At 40.6% G+C, this 25,396-nt stretch overlaps 1 protein-coding gene across 4 annotated transcripts in view; it reads left to right on the top strand.

Moving 5' to 3' along the window:
- LOC103100674 (uncharacterized) overlaps window positions 1-4,770 on the top strand; it is a 62,240-nt gene extending 57,470 nt beyond the window's left edge. For 3 of the 4 annotated variants that reach the window (XM_056816197.1, XM_056816199.1, XM_056816200.1), the window contains one exon: window positions 1,881-4,768. In XM_056816197.1, coding sequence (XP_056672175.1) covers window positions 1,881-2,082 — 202 coding nt within the window. In that variant the 3' untranslated portion in view covers window positions 2,083-4,768. Of the gene's footprint in view, window positions 1-1,880 lie in introns of all 4 variants that reach the window. The other variant, XM_056816198.1, reaches the window with a different exon arrangement.
- The last annotated feature ends 20,626 nt before the right edge of the window (window positions 4,771-25,396 follow it).

Raw genomic sequence — 25,396 nt, forward strand, 5'->3', positions numbered from 1 at the left:
AAAAAATAAGACTCGAATACAGGACTACAATCCCCATGAGCCTTTGCTCCACTTCCCCAGAATGCCTTGTAATCTCACCTGGGCCGAGATCGAGAAGGTATTTAAGTGGATTCAAAGACTGTTGAAGGGGGTCTTGGCTTTTTTGGGACTTCCGTTTTGGAGCAGAGGCATCTCTTCCATGATGTGAGGTTATTTTGTCTAGGCCTCTGGCCTAGGCACATGTTTCTTACTTGTATATTCTTAATCTTTAACCTTTAATAAACCTCTAAAAAATATAATACTCCTTGCAGAGAGAAACTAATTTCGACCTGCCTCAGTCTCCCCATATTCCATAAATTTTAATCTTTACAAGAGAATATATGAACAAGTGTGCAAAACAGGATTTACATAGGGAAAGTTAAAGGTAATCTCAGAGAGAAGACACTAGCTCTAAGAAGGGGAAACCTAGGGCATGAAAGAGGTAGATGGGCAGTGTGGTAACTGTCCCCCTACTTCTTCAACCTACCAACCCAAGCACAGCCTGGAAAAGAAGAGAAACTCCATTACATGGGAAGGGCCCTATTCTTTCCCAATCATTGAAGACCTAGAAGAGTCAGCAGTTCTACCTTCACTCACTCCCCCCATCCATCCATCCCTCCCTATCTCTCCCTCCTATCTCTCTCTGTCTCTCAATACATAAAATCAGTGACTTGGGGATGAACTGTTCTCTTCATATCTTATATGGACAAAGCCAGAGTTATCTTTACAGATAGGTTGGTGCAAAGAAAGGAATGGAAGAAGCCTGAAATATAAATTAATTGGGACTGCAATCATATCTCCTAAAACAAGTTTGTCCCATTAACATCCTCCCTTAACATTCACTTTTTTGAAAGTAATGAATGCTGGAGGGGATGTGGCAAAGTAGGGACATTAATTCATTGCTGGTGGAGTTGTGAACTGATCCAGCCATTCTGGAGGGCAATTTGGAACTATGCACAAAGGGCGATAAAAGAATGTCTACCCTTTGATCCAGCCATAGCACTGCTGGGTCTGTACCCCAAAGAGATAATGGACAAAAAAGACTTGTACAAAATTATTCATAGCTGCGCTCTTTGTGGTGGCCAAAAATTGGAAAATGAAGGGATGCCCATCAATTGGGGAATGGCTGAACAAATTGTGGTATATGTTGGTGATGGAATACTATTGTGCTCAAAGGAATAATAAAGTGGAGGATTTCCATGGAGACTGGAACAACCTCCAGGAAGTGATGCAGAGCGAGAGGAGCAGAACCAGGAGAACATTGTACACAGAGACAAACACTCTGTGGTATAATCGAATATAATGGACTTCTCCATTAGTGGTGGTGTAATGTCCCTGCACAATCTGCAGGGATCAAGGAGAAAAAACACTATCCAAAAGCAGAGGACAAACTGAGGGAATAGAAACACCGAGGAAAAGCAACTGCCTGACTACAATGGCTGAGGGGACATGACAGAGGAAAGACTCGGAGCGAACACTCTGATGCAAATACTAACAACATGGCAATGGGTTCAAGTCAAGAACACATATGATACCAGTGGAATCACGCGTCGGCCACGGGGGGTGGGAGGGAGGAAAAGAAAATGATCTTTGTCTTTAATGAAAAATGCATGGAAATGATCAAATAAAATACTATAAAATTTAAAAAAAAAAAAACATTCACTTTTTTTCCAGATGTAATTCTGGTAAGATGCCCAGATATTCAAAGCTGCCAACTACCTAAGTTGTGAGGATCACATGAGATCCTGGGAATCTGCCCAGCTTCATGGGAGGGGGGTACCAGATTAATTCCCACCCAACATCCCAACCAGACAGAGCTTTCTCACATTTCATGTGCCCTATTTCTGTTTCTCATCTAATAGAGCCTGTAAAAATGAACTCCCAACCCTTGAAGGAAATTCTCCTGTGGAAAGTCTTTCTTCTTCTTGGGATCCTCTCCTGGACACTAGTCACCCTGGACAGACTGAAGGGAGCCAACCTGAGAAGTACAAGGTCAACATGTCTCAATCAGACTGCCTACTGCCCCCCATCCATTCCTCAGGTTCCTCAGTCTCTGGGGCATAATGGGCATAATCTAGACCCCATGGTGGCAAACCTATAGCACTGTCAACATGGAATCTAGGAATCCCAAACTTGTTACCTAGTGAGATCTGATGAACCCCAATTTTCTGGACTAGCTTATAGATTGGAGACCCCAAAGCTTGTACTTGTTCCCTGTTCCCATGAGGAATCTACCCTGAAGGGAAACGATAATCCTGGTTGCGGGAGATAAACATATGCTAAGGACCATCTTTGTTTTAGGTAGTCTCCCCTATTGTATTAGAACCTTTCTCAGGAAGGTCAGACCTGGGCATGAACCATCCTTTAGTAACCATTGTAAGCAGCCCCCTTCTCTTGCACCCTAGCTTCTAGCTATGATTGTATCTTGTCAGTGTAGTTTGAACACTCCCATTTTCCTTGTAGCCATAGTGATGTCAATCACCTTTCCCTGCCCCTAGATTTCCCAAAGGGTATATAGGTTCCCCAAGTTCTTTTGTTCCCTGGAGTCCATCCTGAGTCAGTGGCACTCCCGGGGGCTAGTGACAAGGGAGTCTTGACTCTTGGTGTTATGGGCAAGAAGGATACCTTTGGGTATCCTTTGGCTAATTAAATACAGCCACAGCAAGCTCCACCTTTCCTCTTCCTCTCTCTTCCCCTCTCTCTCTCTTCCCCTTTTCCTCTCTTCCAGCTCACACTGATGCCTGTCCTTGCTGGAGCCTGGCCTCTGGCCAGGCTCTATCTTTAATCCTTCTCTATCTCTCTCACCTGGGACCTGGCCTTCGGCCAGACACTTTCTTTTCTCTATCATCTCTCCGACCTGTGTGGTATTAAGTTTGGATCACTGGACGGAAATACGCCTTTGGAATAGTCCACTGATCAGAGTTTTGCTGTGGCTCATTGATAATTAATAAGGCCTGGATTTCTGACTCATTCCTGCCACCTCATATCAATAATTTGGTTCCGCCATCCCCCTCGTGGTATCTAAAACTTCTATCCTTCCTCTATCTTCCTACCTTAAAGCTTCTATCCCCTCGGGAAGCTTTAACCTCTGACCAAGGCAGAGGGAGCTTAGGCCCAAAAGGGCCAAGGTGGAAAGAAATCAGTCCTTGACTCATGTGACCGATCTGAAGGGAAGCTTTCTGCGGGCCTCCTCCCTGTCCAAGCTCCTAACACGAGCTAGCATCTCGCTCTGTCCACAGGAAGTGAGTGAATTCCAGAGGCTGCTTTCTCCATCACTTCCTGTGCCTCACAAGTGCCAATGGTGGCTCAAGCTTGGGTTAGGACAGCCCAGGTGGGCAGTTAGTCATTTGATTTGTCATTGACTAGCACATGCCCATGTAGTGTGGGTGTGCACAATTTTTGGGTGCTAGACCAAGATGGAATGGAGACTTTTAAAATTCACAATCCCCCCTGATGATGATTGGGGTACTAGTCTCCCCAATTGATCACTAAACATAAGCATACTGCACCCCCAAAATTCTAACTGTTAAGTGTATACAAAAATTTTTACCCACTAAGAGGAAAACTATAATAGTTGTAGATATGGAGAAATAGAGGAGAGAGAATGACAGCAAACCAATGTTTTGCTGGGCACATTGACAAAAGCCAATTAGGGGGCAGTCCCCTTTGGCATAAGAGTGTACATTCAAAAAATGTTCAATCAACCATACCCCAAGGTTCATTCTGGATCTTCCTGTAGTGAAAAGGTTTAGATATCTTTCTGCAAACAGTTCATTCTCTAGATTCAGTTAGTTAGCAAGCTTCTTCTCTGAAGATCTATCTCGAACAAAATTTAAATCTTGGATTTTATGAAATACAATCCCCCCTGAAGAAAGTGTTAAAAAAAAAACACTGAGTCCAGCTAAGGCTGCAAGGTTTAGTCGTGGGGGTGTGGGTTAATCCAAAAGGAAAACAAAACAAAATAAAAAGCAAAAGAAGAAAAAGGGAAAAAATTAAGGCAAAATATATACCCTTTATATATACATATATTTATATTAAAGAAGAATTCAAAATCAGTATCAAAATATCAAAAAATCTATATATACAAGATTTTGAAAAAGCAAGAATAATAAAAAAAATTTTTATTATTTTTTTTACAAGCCCCTGTATTAGGGTCCCGTTAAGTAATTTCTAATCCCACAAGTCTGTAGGACAGAATGCAGCAAATTTCACTTACCCATTTGCAGCCAAGGCTACAGGAAGTTGCCATACTATAGGAAAGGAAAAAGGACAAGATTCTTATTTTTATAGGGAAGTGTCATTTCCTCATCTAATTTTACCTTCATTCTCAGGGATGGAGAGAACCAGGATGTTAGCCAACCTTTGGTACTTGTCTGTAGGTATTTTCAGAAAGAGTGTGGATTCAAGGAAGGCCTACATTTAACATCTGTCAAGTGGCGCAACCCCGAGTCTCACACTGGGTTCAAGTCCTTAGTATTGGCTTAGAAATGCATTGGTCTTTGATTTTTAGACCTGTGAGCTCTTTTGGCATTATCCAGGTCATCTCTGTGCTCCTTTTTGATCCCGTTCCTAGAATCAGACACAAACATTAATCATAGTCCCACAACAATTATCAATAAATGGCAGGTTCCCATAGTCTAAAGCTGTTTGGGTGAGTATTAATAATAATAGCAAGTATATATATTTAAACTAATATTGTAAAATAAAATTAATATTGATTGTATGTACCTTAAGTATATAGAAATGAGAAAAATGGGGAAAATAAAATATTATAAAAAATAAGAAAATAAGAAAAAGAAAATAGGAAAAAAGAAAAAAAATTAAATTTAGGAATTCAATGTGTCAAAAGCAGAATAAAACAGTTCCACGTCTCAATGGGTAGTTATCTTCAATGCATGTATAGGATACAGTCAATCAGTCTCAACAGAAGATTTTCTCATTACATGTGAGCAGTGAATCCAAGAGTCCTTTTCTCCAACCTTTATAGATGATGGAGTAGTTAACAATATTTGGAATGGTCCTTCCCAGGAAGGCTGAGTTACTCCTGTACGCTGGAAGTTCTTTATATATACGTTGTCTCCTGGGTTCAGGTCATGAAGTGAGAAGTCTAGTGGTCCGGCTTGTACTGCAGCCCCGGATTCATGTAGCTCATCCAGTTTGTGCTGTAATTCCTGTATATAGGAAGCAATAGTAGTATCTCCCCCTAATAGAGATGTGTAAGGCAGGGAGAAAGGCTTAGCCTGTATAGGCGGATGTCCAAAAAGCATCTCAAATGGCGAGATGTGTAGGTCTCCTCTAGGCCTGCTTCTAAGATAAAATAGGGCCAGAGGGAGAATTTTGGGCCATTTTAAATGGGTCTCAGTGCATAATTTTCCAATTATAGTTTTAAGTTCTTTGTTCATCCTCTCAACTTGGCCTGAACTCTGGGGATGATATGGAACATGGAATTTGGGAGTTGTCCCCAAGCAAGAATATATCTGGTTTAGAACAGAATCAGTAAAATGACTCCCCCTATCGGAATCAATACGTGCTGGCTGGCCAAAGCGAGGAATAATCTCTTTTAAAAGCGCCTTAGCAACAAAAGCTGCTGTGGCTCAGGCTGTAGGAAATGCTTCCAGCCATTTGGTCAGTTGGTCTACTATGACCAGACAAAATTTATATTGTCCAGCCTTTGGCATTGTTATAAAATCTATCTGCAGGTGCTCAAAAGGTGTGTAAGCCAGAGGACACCCACCAAAGGCTTTGCCACGAAAGGCATGTTGGTTATATGCCTGGCAGGTAGGGCAGGCAGAACACACTTTAGAGGCTATGGTAGTTATGCCAGGGGCTATCCATACTCTCTTAACAGAGTCCACGATGCCCTGGGTACCAAAGTGGCCATTATTATTAACAGATTGGCGACTTCCGGGTAATCATGGCTGCAATCTAGACTCCACACACTTCCTCTCCCCGGCACCGAACGAAATAGACTACATCAAAGGAGCATAAAATCACCTTTGGAGGAACAGAAGGACTCCCCAGTACCCCACAGAGGCAAAGGTACGTGGGGCTTGAACATTTCCACACTAAAATAAGAAGGAAAAGCTTGCACAGAAAAGTGAACTGAGCCGCCCTTCCCCCACCCCACCTCCCCCACTAAACCAGAGTGAGCTACCTCAGCGCTCACCGGGACAGCGAGTGAGTGGGGAGTGTCTCTGTCTGGGGGGGCACTCCAGGGTCCTTGGGATCTGGGGACTGCCAGGAAAAAACTTCTCAGGGCGCTTTCACTGGAGAATCCAGCGGAACTGTACTTGGGGCGGGCTGCGCTGAACAACGCGCCCTGATTATCTGGGCGGAGCTGAATACCTGGGCTCGGAGGCTGGGAAGAACTAGTCTGAAGCAACCTAAATTCACAGAAAAACCGCTCTTATAACCCAGACCCCAGACCAAAAAGGAAAGGGAAATAAAACCACCAAAGGGATGGCTCACATGGCCCAAAATCAAGCCTCCAGGAAGAAAGGGAAAAAAGTGACTATTGAAAACTTTTATGGTGGAAGTACCCAAGGAAAAGAGGGGAATGAGGAGGAAATCCAAAAAAATTCAGAACACGCCTCCCAAAATGGAAACTATCAACAAGCTCTGGAAGATCTCAAACTGGAACTTATCCAAAAGATGGAAACCTTCTGGAAAGAAAAATGGGAGAAAGAGATCAGCTGTCTGACAGATAAGACTGCTCAATTGGAAAAAGAACTCGAAGCATCCAATAGAAGGGCAGACAAGGCTGAAAAGCAAAACCAGTCCCTAATGACCAGAATTAAGCACCTCGAAGAAAGTGAGATGATAAAACAGCAAGAATCAATAAAGCAAACCCAAATAATTAATGAATTGGAAGAAAACATAAAATATCTCACTGAGAAGGTCACGGACCTGGAGAACAGAGGAAGACGAGAAAATCTCCGTATCATCGGTCTCCCAGAAAAACCAGAGGTAAACAATAAATTGGATATTATTCTAGAGGAGATTATAAAAGAAAATTGCCCCCACGTTCTGGAGCAAGGGGGCAAAATAGAAATAGAAAGGATTCATAGAACACCTTCTATACTAATTCCCCAAAAGACAACGCCTAGGAATGTAATTACCAAATTCAAGAGCTTCCAAGTAAAGGAGAAAATCCTACAAGAAGCCAAGAAGAAGAGCTTCAGATATAAGGGGGCTCCCATAAGGATCACACACGACTTAGCGGCTAATACACTAAGAGACCTCAAAGCATGGAACACGATATTTAGAAAGGCAAGAGAGCTGGGTCTCCAACCAAGAATCAACTACCCAGCAAAACTGAATATATACTTCCAGGGGAAAGTATGGGCATTCAACAAAATAGAAGATTTCCAAGCATTTGCTAAGAAAAGACCAGAGCTCTGTGGAAAGTTCGATATCCAAGCACAGAAAGCAAGAGAAACATGAAAAGGTAAATATGAAAGAAAGGGAAAAGGAGATAAATCTTATCTTTCTCTTTAAGTCAAACTCTCTTCTATAAGGACTACATTTACATCAAATTATATATATATTAATATGTGGGGAAAATGTTTTGTGTAACTCTCATAAATTGTATCATCATAAGAGTAGTTAGAAGAAACATGCATAGGGAAAGATTGGGGAATTAAGAAGATTTGGGGAAAGTTGGGGCAAAAAAAGGAAAAGGGAGGGGGGAACTGTGATAATACTAAGATTAACTTCAAGAATTAGGGGGGGAATCAATAGAATAAACTTTCCCATATAAAGATACACATGGGAAGGGGAGGGGAAGAACTCTCATATGAGAAGGAGAGGAACAGAGCGTGAAGTGGAATTACTTAAACCTTACTCTCAGTGAAATCAAATCTGAGAGGGAAGAACATCTAGATCCAGTGGGATCCTGAATTCTATCTTATCCATTAGGGCAAGAAAGAAAGGAAAATTAAGGAGGGGGAGGGGGGAGGGAGTACAAAAAGGGAGGGAAGGAGAGGGGGGAGGGGAAGGGAGCATAAAAAGGGAGGGGCTAGAAAGGGAAGCATCTCAAGGGAGGGGACTAGGGGGACTGACCTAAAGTAAATCACTGGTTCAAAAGGAGAAAGCTAAAGAAGAAAGCTCAGAACTAGGGGAAGATATCAAAATGCCAGCGAATCCACAAATAACAATCATAACTTTGAACGTGAATGGGATGAACTCACCCATAAAACGCAGACAAATAGCAGATTGGATTAGAACCCAAAACCCTACCATATGTTGTCTTCAAGAAACACATATGAGACGGGTTGACACTCACAAGGTTAGAATTAAAGGTTGGAGTAAGACCTTTTGAGCCTCAACCGATAGAAAGAAGGCAGGAGTTGCAATCATGATATCTGACAAAGCCAAAGTACAAATAGACCTGATCAAAAGGGATAGGGAAGGTAAATATATTCTGCTAAAAGGAAGTATAGACAATGAGGAAATATCACTAATCAACATGTATGCACCAAATGGTATAGCATCCAAATTTTTAATAGAGAAACTAGGAGAATTGAAGGAGGAAATAAACAGTAAAACCATATTAGTGGGAGACTTGAACCAACCACTATCAAATTTAGATAAATCAAATCAAAAAATAAATAAGAAAGAGGTAAAAGAGGTGAATGAAATCTTAGAAAAATTAGAATTAATAGACATATGGAGAAAAATAAATAGGGACAAAAAAGAATACACCTTCTTTTCAGCACCACATGGCACATTCACAAAAATAGATCATACACTAGGTCATAGAAACATGGCACTTAAATGCAGAAAAGCAGAAATATTAACTGCAGCCTTTTCAGATCACAAGGCAATTAAAATATTGATCGGCAAAGGTACATGGAGACCCAAATCAAAAATTAATTGGAAATTAAATAACATGATACTCCAAAATCGGATAGTTAGAGAAGAAATCATAGAAACAATTAACAATTTCGTTGAAGAAAATGACAACGGCGAAACATCCTTTCAAACCTTATGGGATGCAGCCAAGGCAGTACTTAGAGGAAAATTCATATCCCTGAGTGCATATATTAACAAATTAGGGAGGACAGAGACCAAGGAATTGGAAATGCAAATAAAAAAACTTGAGAATGAACAAATTAAAACCCCCCAGAAGAAAACCATACTAGAGATCCTAAAAATTAAGGGAGAAATTAATAAAATAGAAAGTGACAGAACTATTGAGCTAATAAACAAGACTAGAAGCTGGTACTTTGAAAAAACAGACAAAATAGACAAAGTACTGGTTAATTTAATTAAAAAAAGGAAAGAAGAAAGGCAAATTAATAGCATCAAGGATGAAAAGGGGGATCTCACCTCCAATGAAGAGGAAATTAAGGCAATCATTAAAAACTACTTTGCCCAACTATATGGCAATAAATATACCAACCTAGGTGATATGGATGAATATTTACAAAAATATAAATTGCCTAGACTAACAGAAGAAGAAATAGTTTTCTTAAATAATCCCATATCAGAAATTGAAATCCATCAAGCCATCAAAGAACTGCCTAAGAAAAAATCCCCAGGGCCTGATGGATTCACCAGTGAATTCTATCAAACATTCAGAGAACAGTTAACCCCAATACTATACAAACTATTTGACATAATAAGCAAAGAGGGAGTCCTACCAAACTCCTTTTATGACACAAGCATGGTACTAATTCCAAAGCCAGGCAGGCCAAAAACAGAGAAAGAAAACTATAGGCCAATCTCCCTAATGAATATAGATGCAAAAATCTTAAATAGGATACTAGCAAAAAGACTCCAGCAAGTGATCAGAAGGGTCATCCACCATGATCAAGTAGGATTCATACCAGGGATGCAGGGCTGGTTCAACATTAGGAAAACTATCCACATAATTGACCACATCAACAAGCAAACCAACAAGAACCACATGATTATCTCAATAGATGCAGAAAAAGCCTTTGATAAAATACAACACCCATTCCTACTAAAAACACTAGAAAGCATAGGAATAGAAGGGTCATTCCTAAAAATAATAAACAGTATATATCTAAAACCATCAGCTAATATCATCTGCAATGGGGATAAACTAAATCCATTCCCATTAAGATCAGGAGTGAAACAAGGATGCCCATTATCACCTCTATTATTTGACATTGTATTAGAAACACTAGCAGTAGCAATTAGAGAAGAAAAAGAAATTGAAGGCATCAAAATAGGCAAGGAGGAGACCAAATTATCACTCTTTGCAGATGACATGATGGTCTACTTAAAGAATCCTAGAGATTCAACCAAAAAGCTAATTGAAATAATCAACAACTTTAGCAAAGTTGCAGGATACAAAATAAACCCACATAAGTCATCAGCATTTCTATATAATTCCAACACAGCTCAGCAGCAAGAACTAGAAAGAGAAATCCCATTCAAAATTACCCAAGACATAATAAAATACTTAGGAATCTATCTCCCGAGACAAACACAGGATCTATATGAACACAACTACAAAACACTTTCCACACAACTAAAACTAGACTTGAACAATTGGAAGAACATTAACTGCTCATGGGTAGGACGAGCCAATATAATAAAAATGACCATCCTACCCAAACTCATCTATCTATTTAGTGCCATACCCATGGAACTTCCAAAAATTTTTTTACTGATTTAGAAAAAAACATAACAAAGTTCATTTGGAAGAACAAAAGATCAAGGATATCCAGGGAATTAATGAAAAAAAATACAAAGGAAGGGGGTCTTGCAGTCCCAGATCTCAGACTATATTATAAAGCAGCGGTCATCAAAACAATTTGGTACTGGCTAAGAGACAGAAAGGAGGATCAGTGGAATAGACTGGGGGCAAGCAACCTCAGCAAGACAGTATATGACAAACCCAAAGATCCCAGCTTTTGGGACAAAAATCCACTATTTCATAAAAACTGTTGGGAAAATTGGAGGACAGTGTGGGAAAGATTAGGCTTAGATCAACACCTCACACCCTACACCAAGATAAATTCAATATGGATGAATGACTTGAACATAAAGAAGGAAACTATAAGAAAATTAGGCGAACACAGAATAGTATACATGTCAGACCTTTGGGAAGGGAAATACTTCAAAACCAAGCAAGAATTAGAAAGAATTACAAAATGCAAAATAAATAATCTGGATTACATCAAATTAAAAAGTTTTTGTACAAACAAAACCAATGTAACCAAAATCAGAAGGGTAGCAACAAATTGGGAAACAATCTTCATAAAAACCTCTGACAAAGGTTTAATTACTCAAATTTATAAAGAACTAAATCAATTGTACAAAAAATCAAGCCATTCTCCAATTGACAAATGGGCAAGGGACATGAACAGGCAATTCTCAGCCAAAGAAATCAAAACTATTAATAAGCACATGAAAAAGTGCTCTACATCTCTTATAATCAGAGAGATGCAAATCAAAACAACTCTGAGGTATCATCTCACACCTAGCAGATTGGCTAACATGACAGCTATGCAAAGTAATGAATGCTGGAGGGGATGTGGCAAAGTGGGGACATTAATTCATTGCTGGTGGAGTTGTGAATTGATCCAGCCATTCTGGAGGGCAATTTGGAACTATGTCCAAAGGGCGATAAAAGACTGTCTGCCCTTTGATCCAGCCATAGCACTGCTGGGCTTGTACCCCAAAGAGATAATGGACAAAAAGACTTGTACAAAAATATTCATAGCTGCGCTCTTTGTGGTGGCCAAAAATTGGAAAATGAGGGGATGCCCTTCAATTGGGGAATGGCTGAAAAAATTGTGGTATATGTTGGTGATGGAATACTATTGTGCTCAAAGGAATAATAAAGTGGAGAAGTTCCATGGAGACTGGAACAACCTCCAGGAAGTAATGCAGAGTGAGAGGAGCAGAACCAGGAAAACATTATACACAGAGACTGATACATTGTGGTACAATCGAAGGTGATGGACTTCTCCATTAGTATCAATGCAATTTCCCTGAACAATCTGCAGGGATCTAAAAAAAATACTACCCACAAGCAGAGGATAAACTGTGGGAGTAAAAACACCGCTGAAAAGCAACTGCTTGACTACAGGGTTGGAGGAGATAAGACTGAGGAGAGACTCTAAATGAACACTATAATGCAAACTCCAACAACAGGGAAATGGGTTTGAGTCAAGAACACATGTGATAACCAGTGGAATCATGCGTCGGCTATGGGAGAGGGAAAGGCGGGGGGGGGGGGGGGGGAGGGGAGGGGAGGAAAAGAAAACGATCTTTGTTTCCAGTGAATAATGTATGAAAACGACCAAATAAAATAATATTAAAATAAAAAAAAAAACAGATTGGCAAATTTGGTGATAGAAACTTCTGGGGAGCAGGGGTTTTCCTTCAGATGACACCCAGACTCCATTGATCTGTTTTGCTTTGAATTTTTGTTTCCATTTTTCTACTTCCTTCTCATTATAGGAGAGTGATAAATTTAAGTCATCAGTAGTTGTTAATGTTAAAAGTAATTCAGGCCCTTCTATGGCTGCTAGCTTTGCAGCAGCATCTACTCGGTCATTTCCCCTAGAAACAGGGTCGGTGCCACCTGTATGGGCTGAGCAATGAACTACAGCTAGGGCTTCAGGCAGTTTGAGAGCAGAAAGAACATCATTAATAATTTCAGCATTAGGGGGCAGCTGGGTGGCTCAGTGGATTGAGAGCCAGGCCTATAGATGGGAGGTCCTAGGTTCAAACCTGGCCTCAGACACTTCCTAGCTGTGTGGCCCTGGGCAAGTCACTTGACCCCCATTGCCTAGCCCTTACCACTCTTCTGCCTTGGAGCCAATACACAGTATTGACTCCAAGACGGAAGGTAAGGGTTTAAATAAATAAATAAATAAATAATTTCAGCATTAGCTATGGATTTTCCAGCTGAGGTTAAAAATCCTCTCTGGAGCCATAATATTCCGACTGAGTGACAAATGCCAAAAGCATATCTAGAATCTGTATAAATTGTTGCCCTTTTATCCTTGGCAATTATACAGGCATGTTTCAGAGCTATGAGTTCTTCCCCTTGAACTCTAATATTAGAGTGCAGTGAAGCTGACCACTCAGTGGCAAATTCTGTGACTACAGCAGCTCCACTGTAGCGTATGCCATCCCTCATGAAAGAACCATCGGTAAAAAAAATCAGGTCTGAGTTCTTTAAGGGAGTGTCCAGGAGATCATCTCAAGGTTTTTCTGCCATGGACACTAGTGTTTCACAACTGTGTAATGGTTCTCCTGAAGTTGGTAAGTCTGGAAGCAAGGTGGCAGGATTAAGGGTTGTACAGTGTTTTAGAGTAATATTTTCATTATTTAGCAAGGTTATTTCATACCTTGTAATTCGCTAATCAGAAAATGCCTGTGTTCTCTGTCTTAGCAATAATGCTTCTACCTCGTGTGGACACATAATTGTTAGTGGGCATCCTAATACTAGATCAACGGTTTTTTCACTAGTAAAGCAGTAGCAGCCATGCCTCTAAGGCATGGTGGTGCTCCTGAAGCTATTGGGTCCAGCTGGGCTGAATAATAAGCAACTGGACGCTGAGAAGGCCCCAGAGTCTGAATTAAAACTCTTCTTTGATTCTTCTTCTTTGATTCCAAGGCCCTCACCCCCCCTTCACACCTTCATAAAGATGCTTGGGCAGTTTTTGGGGACCCTCCACGCTGTTGGGGGTGTTCACCCTGAGTGTAGCATGGTCGAGCTCCATTTCTTATATATTGTTGTTGGGCATTTTGGGGGGTAGTATCATTTTCTGTATTTTGAGCACTGTTATTTTGATTGGCATTGTGATTCCTATAGTTATTATTCCTAAAGGTGTTATTATTTCCATTTTTTCCGTAACCAGCTCCTACAGACCATTGTTGCATGGCCTCTCTTCCCACAGAAGAGGCATATTAAGGGGTTTGTTAATGATTTATCTGTGGATTCCTGCAAAGGGGCCATGGTCTCTCCCGTACTTTTCAATTGTTCCTTTAAAATTTCAATTTCTTTTTTTAAGTCTGCCACTGATGTATTGTGTGTCTCAGGTTTTTTGTAAGATTCTTGTAGGCATATGTTGCTACTCTCCTCAGTTCTTCGAGGTCCATAGACTCCCAGTTGGGACAGCTAGTTTCAAAGTAGTCTTTTACTGCTAAACAACAATTCCTAATGAATTGTCTGTGTATATGTTTAATGTCCTTATCTCTGATAAAATCAAGGTCCAAAATGTATGTCCTATGTCAATAAGTCTGTCCATAAAGTGGGAGGGGGTCTCATCAATTCCCTGTCAGAACTGTTCAAATTTTTCCCATGCATCAGGGCTATCAGAGCAGTCTCTCATGGCTCTTAATAGTGCATCTCTGGCCAGGACTAGTTTTGTGTGATCTTGTGTAATATTGGGGTTCCAGTGTAAATCTACAGCTGGCCAGTGGTGAGCTCCTCTACCGCTTTTCTTATTAGTTAGAGAGATGACATTATTTTTCTCTCTTTGTCAGAAATGTATCTAACAAATTTTCCACATCCAACCAAGAAGGGTCAAAGTTTCTGAATATGTTCTCTAATTTTTCTATAATCAATACTGGTTCTGCCTCAAATGATGGAACATTTTGTTTGAATTTTTCTAAATCATCAGGTTTAAAAGGTGAATAGTGTCTTACAGACACCAAGTTCCCTTCTTTATTAATGGTGGGTACTTCCCTCAATGGAAATAAACTTCTGTCTAAATTATCTGGTGTTACTGTTTCTAGGCTACTTGCTCTGTTTTCAGTGGGGTAGGTAAGAGAAGGGAAAAGGTTAGGATTATTGGGTGTCTGGGCATGAGGGTTGGAGGTGGGAGTATGAGAATGGGTGTGGGGAAGGGCAGAGGGAAGGGCCAGGGGAAGGTCCTGTGGTGAGGGCCGAGGGGAGGGCCGGGACCAGAACAGGGGGTGGGACTGAGGGGGCAAGGTAGGAGGCATGAACAGAGGGAGGGGACAGGGGGGAGGGGCTGGGTGGTCAGGAGGGGGAGGAGCTTGTTGGTGTGAGGGGGCTGCCATTTGAGCCAAATTGTTTTGAGCAGGGTGGGTCAGGGAGATAAATCACTCCTATTGCGGGATGTTCTTAATTCCCTTTCAATGTTTTGCAGGAAGGTTTTTATCTCTCCCCATTTTTCATCCTGTTCCTCCAATCATTGACTAATAAAAGTATTGTGTTCCTTAATTTGTTTAGTAATAAAAGGAACAAGCGAGTGTTCTCTCTTAGAGGAGATTAGGTATATTATTACAAGTACAATAATTACAATCCCAAGGAAGATGAATATAAGGGTAACCAAGAGGCTTATAGTTTCTGATAAAAACCATCCTATAGGAACACCTATTAAGACTCCTATGCACTTGGTTATTGAACTTATAAGCCAATTTCGAAGCAAATCATGCACTGCTTGAAGCCACATTTTTTTCTTCCTTTTTTTTTCAGTAGATGTCTCCCTTTCCTGTCTACTCCCAAGGGCCTATTCTGTTGTAAATTCTCCTTATTAAGCTTCTGGGAGGGGTCACAAAAGCCTTATGCTGGGAGGCAGAGGCCTTATGAAAAAAGCTGATTAGGAATGAATAGGTTGTAAATAAAGGGTAGAGCTAAAGCTCTTTCTTTTACAAAGTGTGTATATGGGAGGGTCCCAGCAATCTTCTTTAGCCCTCAGGCTAAAACTGCTAGAACCATGTGCTTTCTTCCTTGAACAAAGCCCACTTAAGATTTTTTAAGACTAGAAAGGCCAGGAAAAACAGGAAAATGGGTTTTAAGTTAGCTCCCTTGCTTTTCTCAGCTGTTTTTGTTGCGGGCTAGGAGCTCCTAAGAGCTCCTTCTCCAGCTGCTAATCAGTTGATTAGGTAAGCCTGGCCTGCCTCTCAATCCACAGAGCCACCTCCTTAAAGTAAAGGGGGGAGGAAATGAGAGACAAAGAGGAAAAATAAACCTGTTAACCCCAATTTAAATTAAGGAGAAAAGAGAAGAGAGAAAAGGTGATTTATACTTACCTGTTCTGGCAGCTGTATCTTTAAGCCAAGGTATCTGGTAAAAGGACTGACTGAATGAGGAGGAAGTGGAGTGAAAGGGCAAGAAAATTCAGGAAATTTATTGAGGTTCGATATAAACCTTTGAAGTCTGCCAATTGTTGTGGTGAAAATTTTCACCTTTTAAGATTATTATAATATAGAACAATGGCCACCAAGGAATTTATTTATGAAATTCCTAAAATGAAACACTCAAGTCAGAATGGAGTTTATGGAGGTTTAATCACAATGGGAGTAGGGAAAAGGAGAGGGAAAGAAGGAGAGAGGAGAAAAGGGAAAGGGGATTACTCAACCTCTGACCAAGGCAGAGGGAGTTTAGGCCCAAAGGGCCAAGGTGGAAGGAATCAGTCCTTGACTCACGTGACCCATCTGAAGGGAAGCTGTCTGCGGGCCTCCTCTCTGTTCAAGCTTCTAACACGAAATCCCGTCTAGCTCTCTCCACAGGAAGTGAGCAAATTCCAGAGGCTGTTCCCTACCTTACTTCCTGTGCATCACAAGTGCCAATGGTGGCTCAAGCTTGGCTTAGGACAGCCCAGGTGGGCAGTTAGTTATTTCTGATTTGTCATTGACTAGCACATGCCCGTGTAGTGTGGGTGTGCACAATTTTTTGGGTGCTAGACCAAGATGGAGATTTTAAAATTCACAGTACCAAGTGCTTGGAAGATATGATAAAAGATTTGAATTTTGTATAATCTAAATATTTGTGCTTACTAATAAAAATGTGGAAATGTTATTTTGGTATATGTGCTGTTGAAGCAAGCACCAAGTGAAATGTAATGAACATTAGATTTGTAAATTTGAGATGGAACCTGTATCAAGAGTATGGAATGTTGTTAAAGAACTTTCAAATATGTGACTAAATTGTGATATGTTGATTGTTGCCAAAATATGTACTTTGTGCAAGAATGACTCTATTCAAATGTAAATGTGTGTTTAAATGTGAATATGTGTCTAAATGCAATTTGTAACTAAAATAATGTTTGAGGTGAATTGAATATGACAATGTGCAAAAGATATTATGTATATTATTCCTGTGAATAATGCAATTTGTAGGAAGAATGATAGTCTGCGTTCTTCTGAGTCACTAATAGCAGGTAAAAATTGATACCTGATGGAATGAAGAATGTACTGAATTGTTACTGTATGGAAAAGTTAAAGAGCTGATATTTTATTTGTAAACTTGTAAGGCTTTGAGAAGCCATCAAAGTGAATAAATGAAACAAAAAGTTTGTTATGGAATTTTAGGATGATGAAATTGGACAACTTAGAGAGTAATTTTCTCTGAGCTGTAATGGGTGAGATTTGTTATTTAAGGTAAAAAGGCTTCTGAGAGCTCAATCAATATTATTATAAGCTTGAAATCCAGCTATGGCTGTCTGGTGAATGATCCATCACCAAAGAATGAAGAAGTATTCAAAGAAAGCCCTTAGGAGAAGTTGCTTTTTTTCCCATGCTTTTTTTCTGAAGCCACCCTCATGGTGAAATAAGAGAATGACATTGTACTGGGATATAAGCTTAATATATATTTTGCTCACAAAATTGAAAAACTCTTTTGAAAATTGAAAATTTTGCTCACAAAATTGAAAAGCTCAGTGGATTGAGAACCAGGCCTAGAGATGGGAGGTCCTAGGTTAAAATCTGGCCTCAGACACTTCCTAGCTGTGTGACCCTGGGCAAATCACTTAACCCCTATTGCCTAGCCCTTACCACTCTTCTGCCTTGGAACCAATGCACAGTATTTAGGGTTAAGCCACATTTCTCCTGCCAAGGCTTTTCACCTACCCACCCACCCTCACAAAGCCACTTCTCCTGATTCCTCTTGCTCCTGCTGCTGAATTCCATCAGCTTGCTTCTACTCTTGCTCCTGCTCCTGTTCCTGCTACTACTGTCTGATCCTGCCTTCTGAGTTGTCCCAGCCATCCACTCCTGACCTTCTTGACCCAGATCGCTCACCGGCCCCAGCCCCAGCCCTGGTCCCACTGGTAAAAACTGAGGTGCTCTTTCCATAGACAACAATTAGCCTTCATGTGGCAGGGGACCTTAGGGGGAGAAGGGGAGAAGGAAGTCACTCTTCCAAATGGCATATTCTATTAAAGAGCAGGACCTTGCCTATTTCAAACAGCTTCCAATGGAATACTATTGTGCTCAAAGGAATAATAAAGTGGAGGAATTCCATGGGGACTGGAACAACCTCCAGGAATTGATGCAGAGTGAGAGGAGCAGAACCAGGAGAACATTGTACACAGAGACTGACACACTGTGGCACAATTGAATGTAATGGACTTCTCCATTAGTGGCAATGCAGTGATCCTGATCAACTTAGAGGAACTTCTGAGGAAAACCACTATCCGCATCCAGAGGAAACACTGTGGGAGTAAAAACACTGAAGAAGAACAACTGCTTGAATACATGGATCAAAGGGATATGGTTGGGGATGTAGACTCTAAATGAACATCCTAGTATAAACAACAACATGGAAATGGGTTCTGAGCAAGGACATAAGTAATACCCAATGAAATTGTGCATTGGTTTCAGGAAGAGTGGGTGGAGGGGAATAATGTGATTATTGTAATCAAGGAATAATGTAAATTGACTAAATTAATTCAAATAAAAAATAAAGTGGCACCCAAGATCACAATAGATTTTTGGTTGTCACATCACAATGATTCATTCTGAGCAACCAGATCTTTTCCATACAAACTGCTGACCGACCAAGCCTATATGTTTTTTTTTTTTAACTCATCTAAGACTTTACATTTATAGCTACTGAATTTTAACCTATAGCCTCAGTTCAATGCTTTAGCCTGCCAAGATTTTTGGGGGTTCCTGATTCTGTCATGGAGTATGTTAACTATCCTTCCCAGATTTGGATCATCCTCAAATTTGATGAACAACCACCAATACTTTTATCCCAGTCACTGATCAAATTGTTAAACAGCATGGAGCCAAGCACAGATTCCTGGGGGCTCTCCATTAGAGGCCATCTGCCAAGCTAAAGCTGCTAATAAATTATTCTTTGAATGTGGCCATTCAACCAGATCCAAATGCATCTAATTTTATTATTGGTTAGCTTGAATTTCTCCATCTTTCACAAAATAATATAAAAGATTTTACCAAATGCTCTGATAAAATCTGTGTAAACATGATACAGACAGATATGGTAGGTATATAGATAGATTAAAAAGGGATGAACCAATTAACCTCAATATAATAGGCAACTAAGACTATATATATGTTTATATATATATGTGTGTGTGTGTATAAGGTTAGAGGGGAAGAGGGAAAAACTATGTCTACTTCATTTCCTTGCTCTTCCAGAGTTTAATAACACAGTCAGAAAATGTAATTAAGTTAAAATGGCTTGGCATTCTTGCTTAAGCTTAGGCTGGCTCTATGTAATCAATGCTTTCTTTTCAAGATGCCCATTAACTACATCCTTCACAATCTATTCTAGAATTTTTTAAAACTTGAATAAAATTCATTGGACTAAAGCTAAAAAAAAAACAGTTTCCAGCTTTAGGATGTTTTTTTCATGAGTGTACTAAACCTTTCACTTATCTTGCCTGAGATTCAGGGGAGAAATTTATTTCTTTGCAACTCTTTGCCAATTGTGCCTGCCCAGTTTGAGATTCCTCAAACCCATATTATCCCTCAGTATGGGAGATCCCAGGGAAGGCACTTTAGCACTTTAAAGAGACTGGAAGTTATATTTTTAAGACTTTTCAGACTTGAATATTATATGTATATATATATATTAATATGTTTATTGTATTTTGCTGATTGTTTTAATATTTAATTTTATTGTTTTAAGTTCATAAATAAATGTATTCAATACTATTCTGTTACATTGAATCATTTTAATATACTGGGCTTTAACTACTGTTATATTCTATTACCTTTCCTCTATAACTATACTGAACAAATATTATTGAATAACTCATATAAAAATAGGGTTTTTTTAATATTTTGGCTTTGTAAACTGTCACATAGAGGATGGATGGACTTCATCAAAACTGGTTACAATTGTATAACAACCTTTGGTAAATTTAATGAGCTAAATATCTCAAATTGATTTTAAGGGGTCTTCAAGCATGAATTTTAGATTTTTTTTCAACAACTGATCATTTTACCTGCCTCTAACAGGAGGTAAAGTCCATTTTGAGTAGCTAAAGTGAAGTACAATTATAATCCCCACCTCCTCATGGGACATTACAGTCTCATACCAAAGGAGCTGGAAAGTTGATCACAGGGCATGGTACCCCTGGATGGCTCCCAAAAAAGGGGCATCTCTCATTTGTAACTCCTCAGCTCACTTTACCCTTTTACTAGAATGAGCTCTAGATTCTTGGTGACATTCTTAGACCCAACATAAACAGTATAGAGGCTTTGATTTTTCTAGACCCCTCTGCCACATTTTTGTAATGATGGCAATAATAGATTTTTTAAACTATCTCAGCCAAGCTTGAAACATTGCTATACCTGAAAAACTTGTGACAGGTATCCATTTCTTTAAATGTCATACAGCAGACTCATGTAAAATATGATAGTGGATTTGTTTGCTATTGTCATTAAATGGGCTATTATAATTTGGGTATCTTGATACTTTTTGAATGTGCGTTACATGCTGTACTTTTGTTCTTTATAAAAACTGTTACTTTGTGAAAATCACTTGCTTGCACTCACAATGGATCATGGCCAGGTTTGAAGAAGAGATGGATCTCATTTTTGGTGAGAAACCTTTGTATTCTACCTTTCCTTAGCTGACAAAGCATGTCAATTATTATAAGCTATGTTTTTCCTTGCATGTGCAATACACTATTTCAGGTTTTTTAATTTTTTTCTCTCCTTTTTTTATATGAAACACATGTCACCAGTATTGAGAAGATTTTCTTTAACTTTTTTTATAATTTGCAATAATACAAGTTTAAAATATACTTGCTATAATATTAATGCATGCTCCAAAGCTTTAGACTATGGAAACCTGCCATTTATGGATAAATGTTATGGGACTTTGTTTAATGATTCTGTCTGTTTCCAGGAGAAGGGAATACAAGAAGAGCCATTGAACAGTGCCAAAAAAGCACAAAGCTACTTGCATAGTGCCAAAGAGCACAAGGTCAAAAAGGCCAAACCAATCCTATGTGAATTGATGGCATTCTGCCCAAAGAGCGCAAGGACTTGAACCTAGTGTGACACTCAAGATTTCAGCACTTGACATATGTTAAGATGCAGGAATCCTTGAACCACACCCCTTTCTGAAAAATATGAAAGTACCTAATTGCTTTCTGACTCCCCTGTCCCTGAGAGTGAAGGTAAAATCAGACCAGGGAATGACACTTCCCCATCAGTCCTTTTTTCTCTCTTGTAGTATGGCAAATTCTTGTAGTCTTGGCTGCAAATGGGTAATTGAAATATTACTGCATTTAGTCCTGCAGACTTGTGGAATAGAAATCACTTTGATTGAGCCCTGATTCAAGGACCTGTTATGGATTTATTTTTCCTTTACTTAGAATTTTTACACTTAGGACTTTGATAGTCTATATTTCATCCAGAAATTCTCTCTTTTATTTGGATTAAAAAAATTTTTTTTTAATTTTTTTAATTTTTCTTGCCAATTGATTTATACACCTCATAACTCAGCCATGCATTCCTAAGTGATCCCTGTGTTTTTCAACACCATCTTCAGGAGGGAATGTATAATTATTCTAAAATGCAAAGTTTAAATACTTTTTGATAGTAATTTTAGGTTAAGAAATATGATACCTCTCTGAATCCAGAAAATGAACTCTTTGGAGAGGGCACCATGAAGATACCTCCACAGACAAGCTGTACCAGAAGATCCAGAGTGAACTTTGGGATGTGGTGATCTGAACCATGTGGGGTTGAATGCATTTGTTTTGTATGTATACTCTTATGTAAAAGGGGACTGCCCCCAACTGGCTTTTTGACAATTCGCCTAGCAATTATTGGTTTTGTTCTTTTCCTCTTACCCTCAAATTATTGTAATTTCAAAGTTGATATATTTACAAGACCCATCAGAGAGACTAGTCTTCCTCAGTTCTCAGGAAGAAATGTATAATTGAAAATCTGTTACCCTAAAGAAAAGAACTACATATCCCAAGAGCCCACTGACTTCTTGTCATTTCGTATTTCCTGTAGATAGAGGATAAAGTGAGGGGGCATTGAGGCTCTTCCTTTTTTTTGGGGTGGGGGGAGAGAGCATGATGTAGCATCAGCAGTGATGGTGGTAAAGTGGGGATTTTTGAAAATGGCTAACCAGCCATGGGCACCAGTTTTTATTTTGTATCCTCTTTATTCCTTGATTTCTAATGATCATGTAATAAACCTCCTAAGCTATAATATTTTTATTATTTGAGATATAATTTTAAATTTTACATTAATTTGGAATTCTTGATAAGTAAGAGTAGGCTAGAGAAAGAGTGTTGAAGGGTTACCTTAAGAAGCCAGCTAGACTCTTCCTAGAGATTCTTTAAGATAATTCCCAAGAGTATGGAAAAATAATCAACTCTGTTGGAGGGCCTGAGACGAAAAAGGGTGGATGGTTGGATCTTCCCTCTGGTTGACAATAGTTGGTTTTGGGAGACTCTTGGATATTGGGGAAAAGTTTGTGGAGGAGATCATCTGTGAAGAATGACTGGCTGAGCTTTCTTTTTGACCCTTCAGAGGAGGAATAGGCCAGCTGGGCCCATAGAGAAGTAACTGCTGGGAACCTGGTAGAAGTTGGACTGATCTTTAGCTGGAGAAAGGAGACAGTGGATGTCTAATAGTTATATTTATAAGAAGATAATTAATAAGTATAGTTTAGTAAGATTAGATATTAAATATTTAGTAAGTTAAGGAGTTTGTCAGGCTTCAGAAATCGAGCAAGAAGCAGTCTTTTGTGACCATCTAAGGCCATACCACCCTAAAGCTAAACAGGGGTCGAGCCTGGTTAGTACTTGGACAGGAGATCGCCTGGGAATTCCGGTGCTGTAGGCTTTTCCCTTTTCTTTTCCTCCACTCCCACCTGGGCTTTGGGCTGGCCCTTGAAAGGTGAAGGAAGCCCTGGGAGGGCGGCACGCTGCGGCGAGCAGGCAGAGCTTTCCACGCACTGGCAAACCGTTTGGCCCCGGACAGCTGGGAGACGCAGGGAGGGCCTGGAGCGCCTGGCGGTGGGGCCGGACGCTGAAGGCCAGAGAGCCGAGGGCACCGGGGCGGAGGGGAGGCCGCCTCCTCCGGGCCTGGGTGGCGATGCCCGTCTGCAGGGAGGATCTCTGTGCCGAGGAGCAGGGTCAGGGCCCTTTGGGAAGACCAAGTGGAGGACGAGGAGCAGGCGGCTTGTGGGGCGGCGGGAGCGCGTTGGCTTGTCCCGCGCCCTGGGTGGCGATGTCAGGTTGTCCGGGGAGGCGGGGCGAGGGGGGGCGTGGCGGGGACGCAGGGGTTTGGGGCAGACCGGAGAGGAACTCTGTCCTTCCTTCCGGGTGGGTTCTGCCAGTGGCAGGCGCCGGGTGGTGGGGAGCCCTGGGCTCCCCTGAACCTGGTGGCGGGCCAGGCTTGTGGCAGACGGGTGGGCGGGGGGTGGGCGGGGGCAATGTTGGCAGGATCTGTGGGAGCTCTTGGTGCTCCAGGAAGAAGTTGTAAGCATCTATGGCCATCCCACCCTGATCTTGTCTATCTCAGAAGCTAAGCAGGGTCGCGCCTGATTAGTGCTTGGATGGGATTCTGCCTGGGAATACGGGGTACTGTAGGCTTTTCTTTTTTCTTTTCCTCCACCCCCACAGAGATCAGCCCGTGTTGGGACACATCAGGCACCTCGGCCCATCATACAGAATGACCCTGGCACCAGTCATGCTCTGCACACCAACAGGCATCCTGTGCCATTAGACTGCTTTTACTCACTGAATTCGTCACTCATTCACACATGTACACAGGGATTTGCTGGCTGGCAAGAGTGCCTATTTCTAGGAACCAGCATCAGGCCCCGAGCTCACCAGAAAGGGAGGGGCCCAGAGGATTAGACCAAAAAAGAGAGTGGGGCAGAGCAGAGTGACATAGAGGGAAAACAAGTTCTGGGAGCAGTTAGATCCCGGGCCCTAAGGGAACTGGGCTGAATCAAAAAGTTTGTGTTACGGAATTCTAGGATGATGAAACTGGATCATTTAGTAATTTTCTCCAAGCTGTAATGGATAAGATTTGCTATTTAAGGTAAAAAGGCTTCTGGGATCTCAACTGATATTATTATAAGCTTGAAATCCAGCTATGGCTGTCTGGTGAATGATCCATCACCAAAGAAAGAAGAAGTACTCAAAGGAAGCCCTTAGGAGAAGTTGGGAGAGGCCATCCCAGTCTGAAGCTGAGATAGGACCCTCCCGACTTCAGTAAGACTCCTAGTACCCCATAGCATGAGCCAGTGACAGCTTCTGCCTATGCTTTGTATGAGCCTGGGAAATGCCACTCAGTGAGTTCACTGAGGGCTGCAATGAGTGTTCTGGGAAAGCTACACCCCAAGCTTGTCTCTGTGGTAGGATGGGCTGGGAGAAAAGATAGCTCCTTGCTAGCTACATATAGATCTAAAGATGTCTCCAAGGTAAGAATGAGACCAGTCAGGGACAGTTAGAGAGAAGAACATGATTTTGCCTCATGGTCTTAGTTTTATTTCTTTGCCTTTTCATTTGCATAAATTTGGGGATTGAAACACTGAGAGTGCCTAACCCTTAGAGCCTTTGACAGTTTTCTGGAAAAGTATCCTCTGAATAGACTGTGCTAAGGTGTAGTTGTTCAATAAGAAATTAAGCAGCAAGCCCCAAGAAATTCTAATTCTAAATTAGAGAGGCCTCTGACAAAGACCTTGCCCGGGGTGACCACAAAATTAAAGAAGTCGGAGAAGAGAATTAAGGCTAAAGTAACCAAGTATAAAGGATAACTCTGGTTCAAAGTGATGGGCCTCTGGTTCAAGAAACCATCTTCTTTTTTTATTTCTGTGACTGTTTTTCCCCCCTTTTTTATTTAGAATATTTTTCCATGGTTATATGATTCAGGATTCTCTACCACCCCACTCTTTCTTCCCTCCTCCTGGAACTGACAAGCAGTTCCACTGGGTTATATATGTATCATTATTCAAAACCTATTTCCCTGTTATTCATATTTACAGTAGAATGATCTTTTAACATTTAATTTAATTTAATCATATCTATCAAATTACATGATCAATCCCATGCTTTTCTTCTGAAGCCACCCTCATTGTGAAATAAGGGAATGACATTGTACTGGGATATAAGCTTAATATATATTTTGCTCACAAAATTGAAAAACTCTTTTAAGGTCACAGAATATACATGCATTCACAGCT

This window comes from Monodelphis domestica, chromosome 2 (genome assembly GCF_027887165.1).
Source record: "Monodelphis domestica isolate mMonDom1 chromosome 2, mMonDom1.pri, whole genome shotgun sequence".
In the NCBI taxonomy this organism is placed as follows: Eukaryota; Metazoa; Chordata; class Mammalia; order Didelphimorphia; family Didelphidae; genus Monodelphis; species Monodelphis domestica.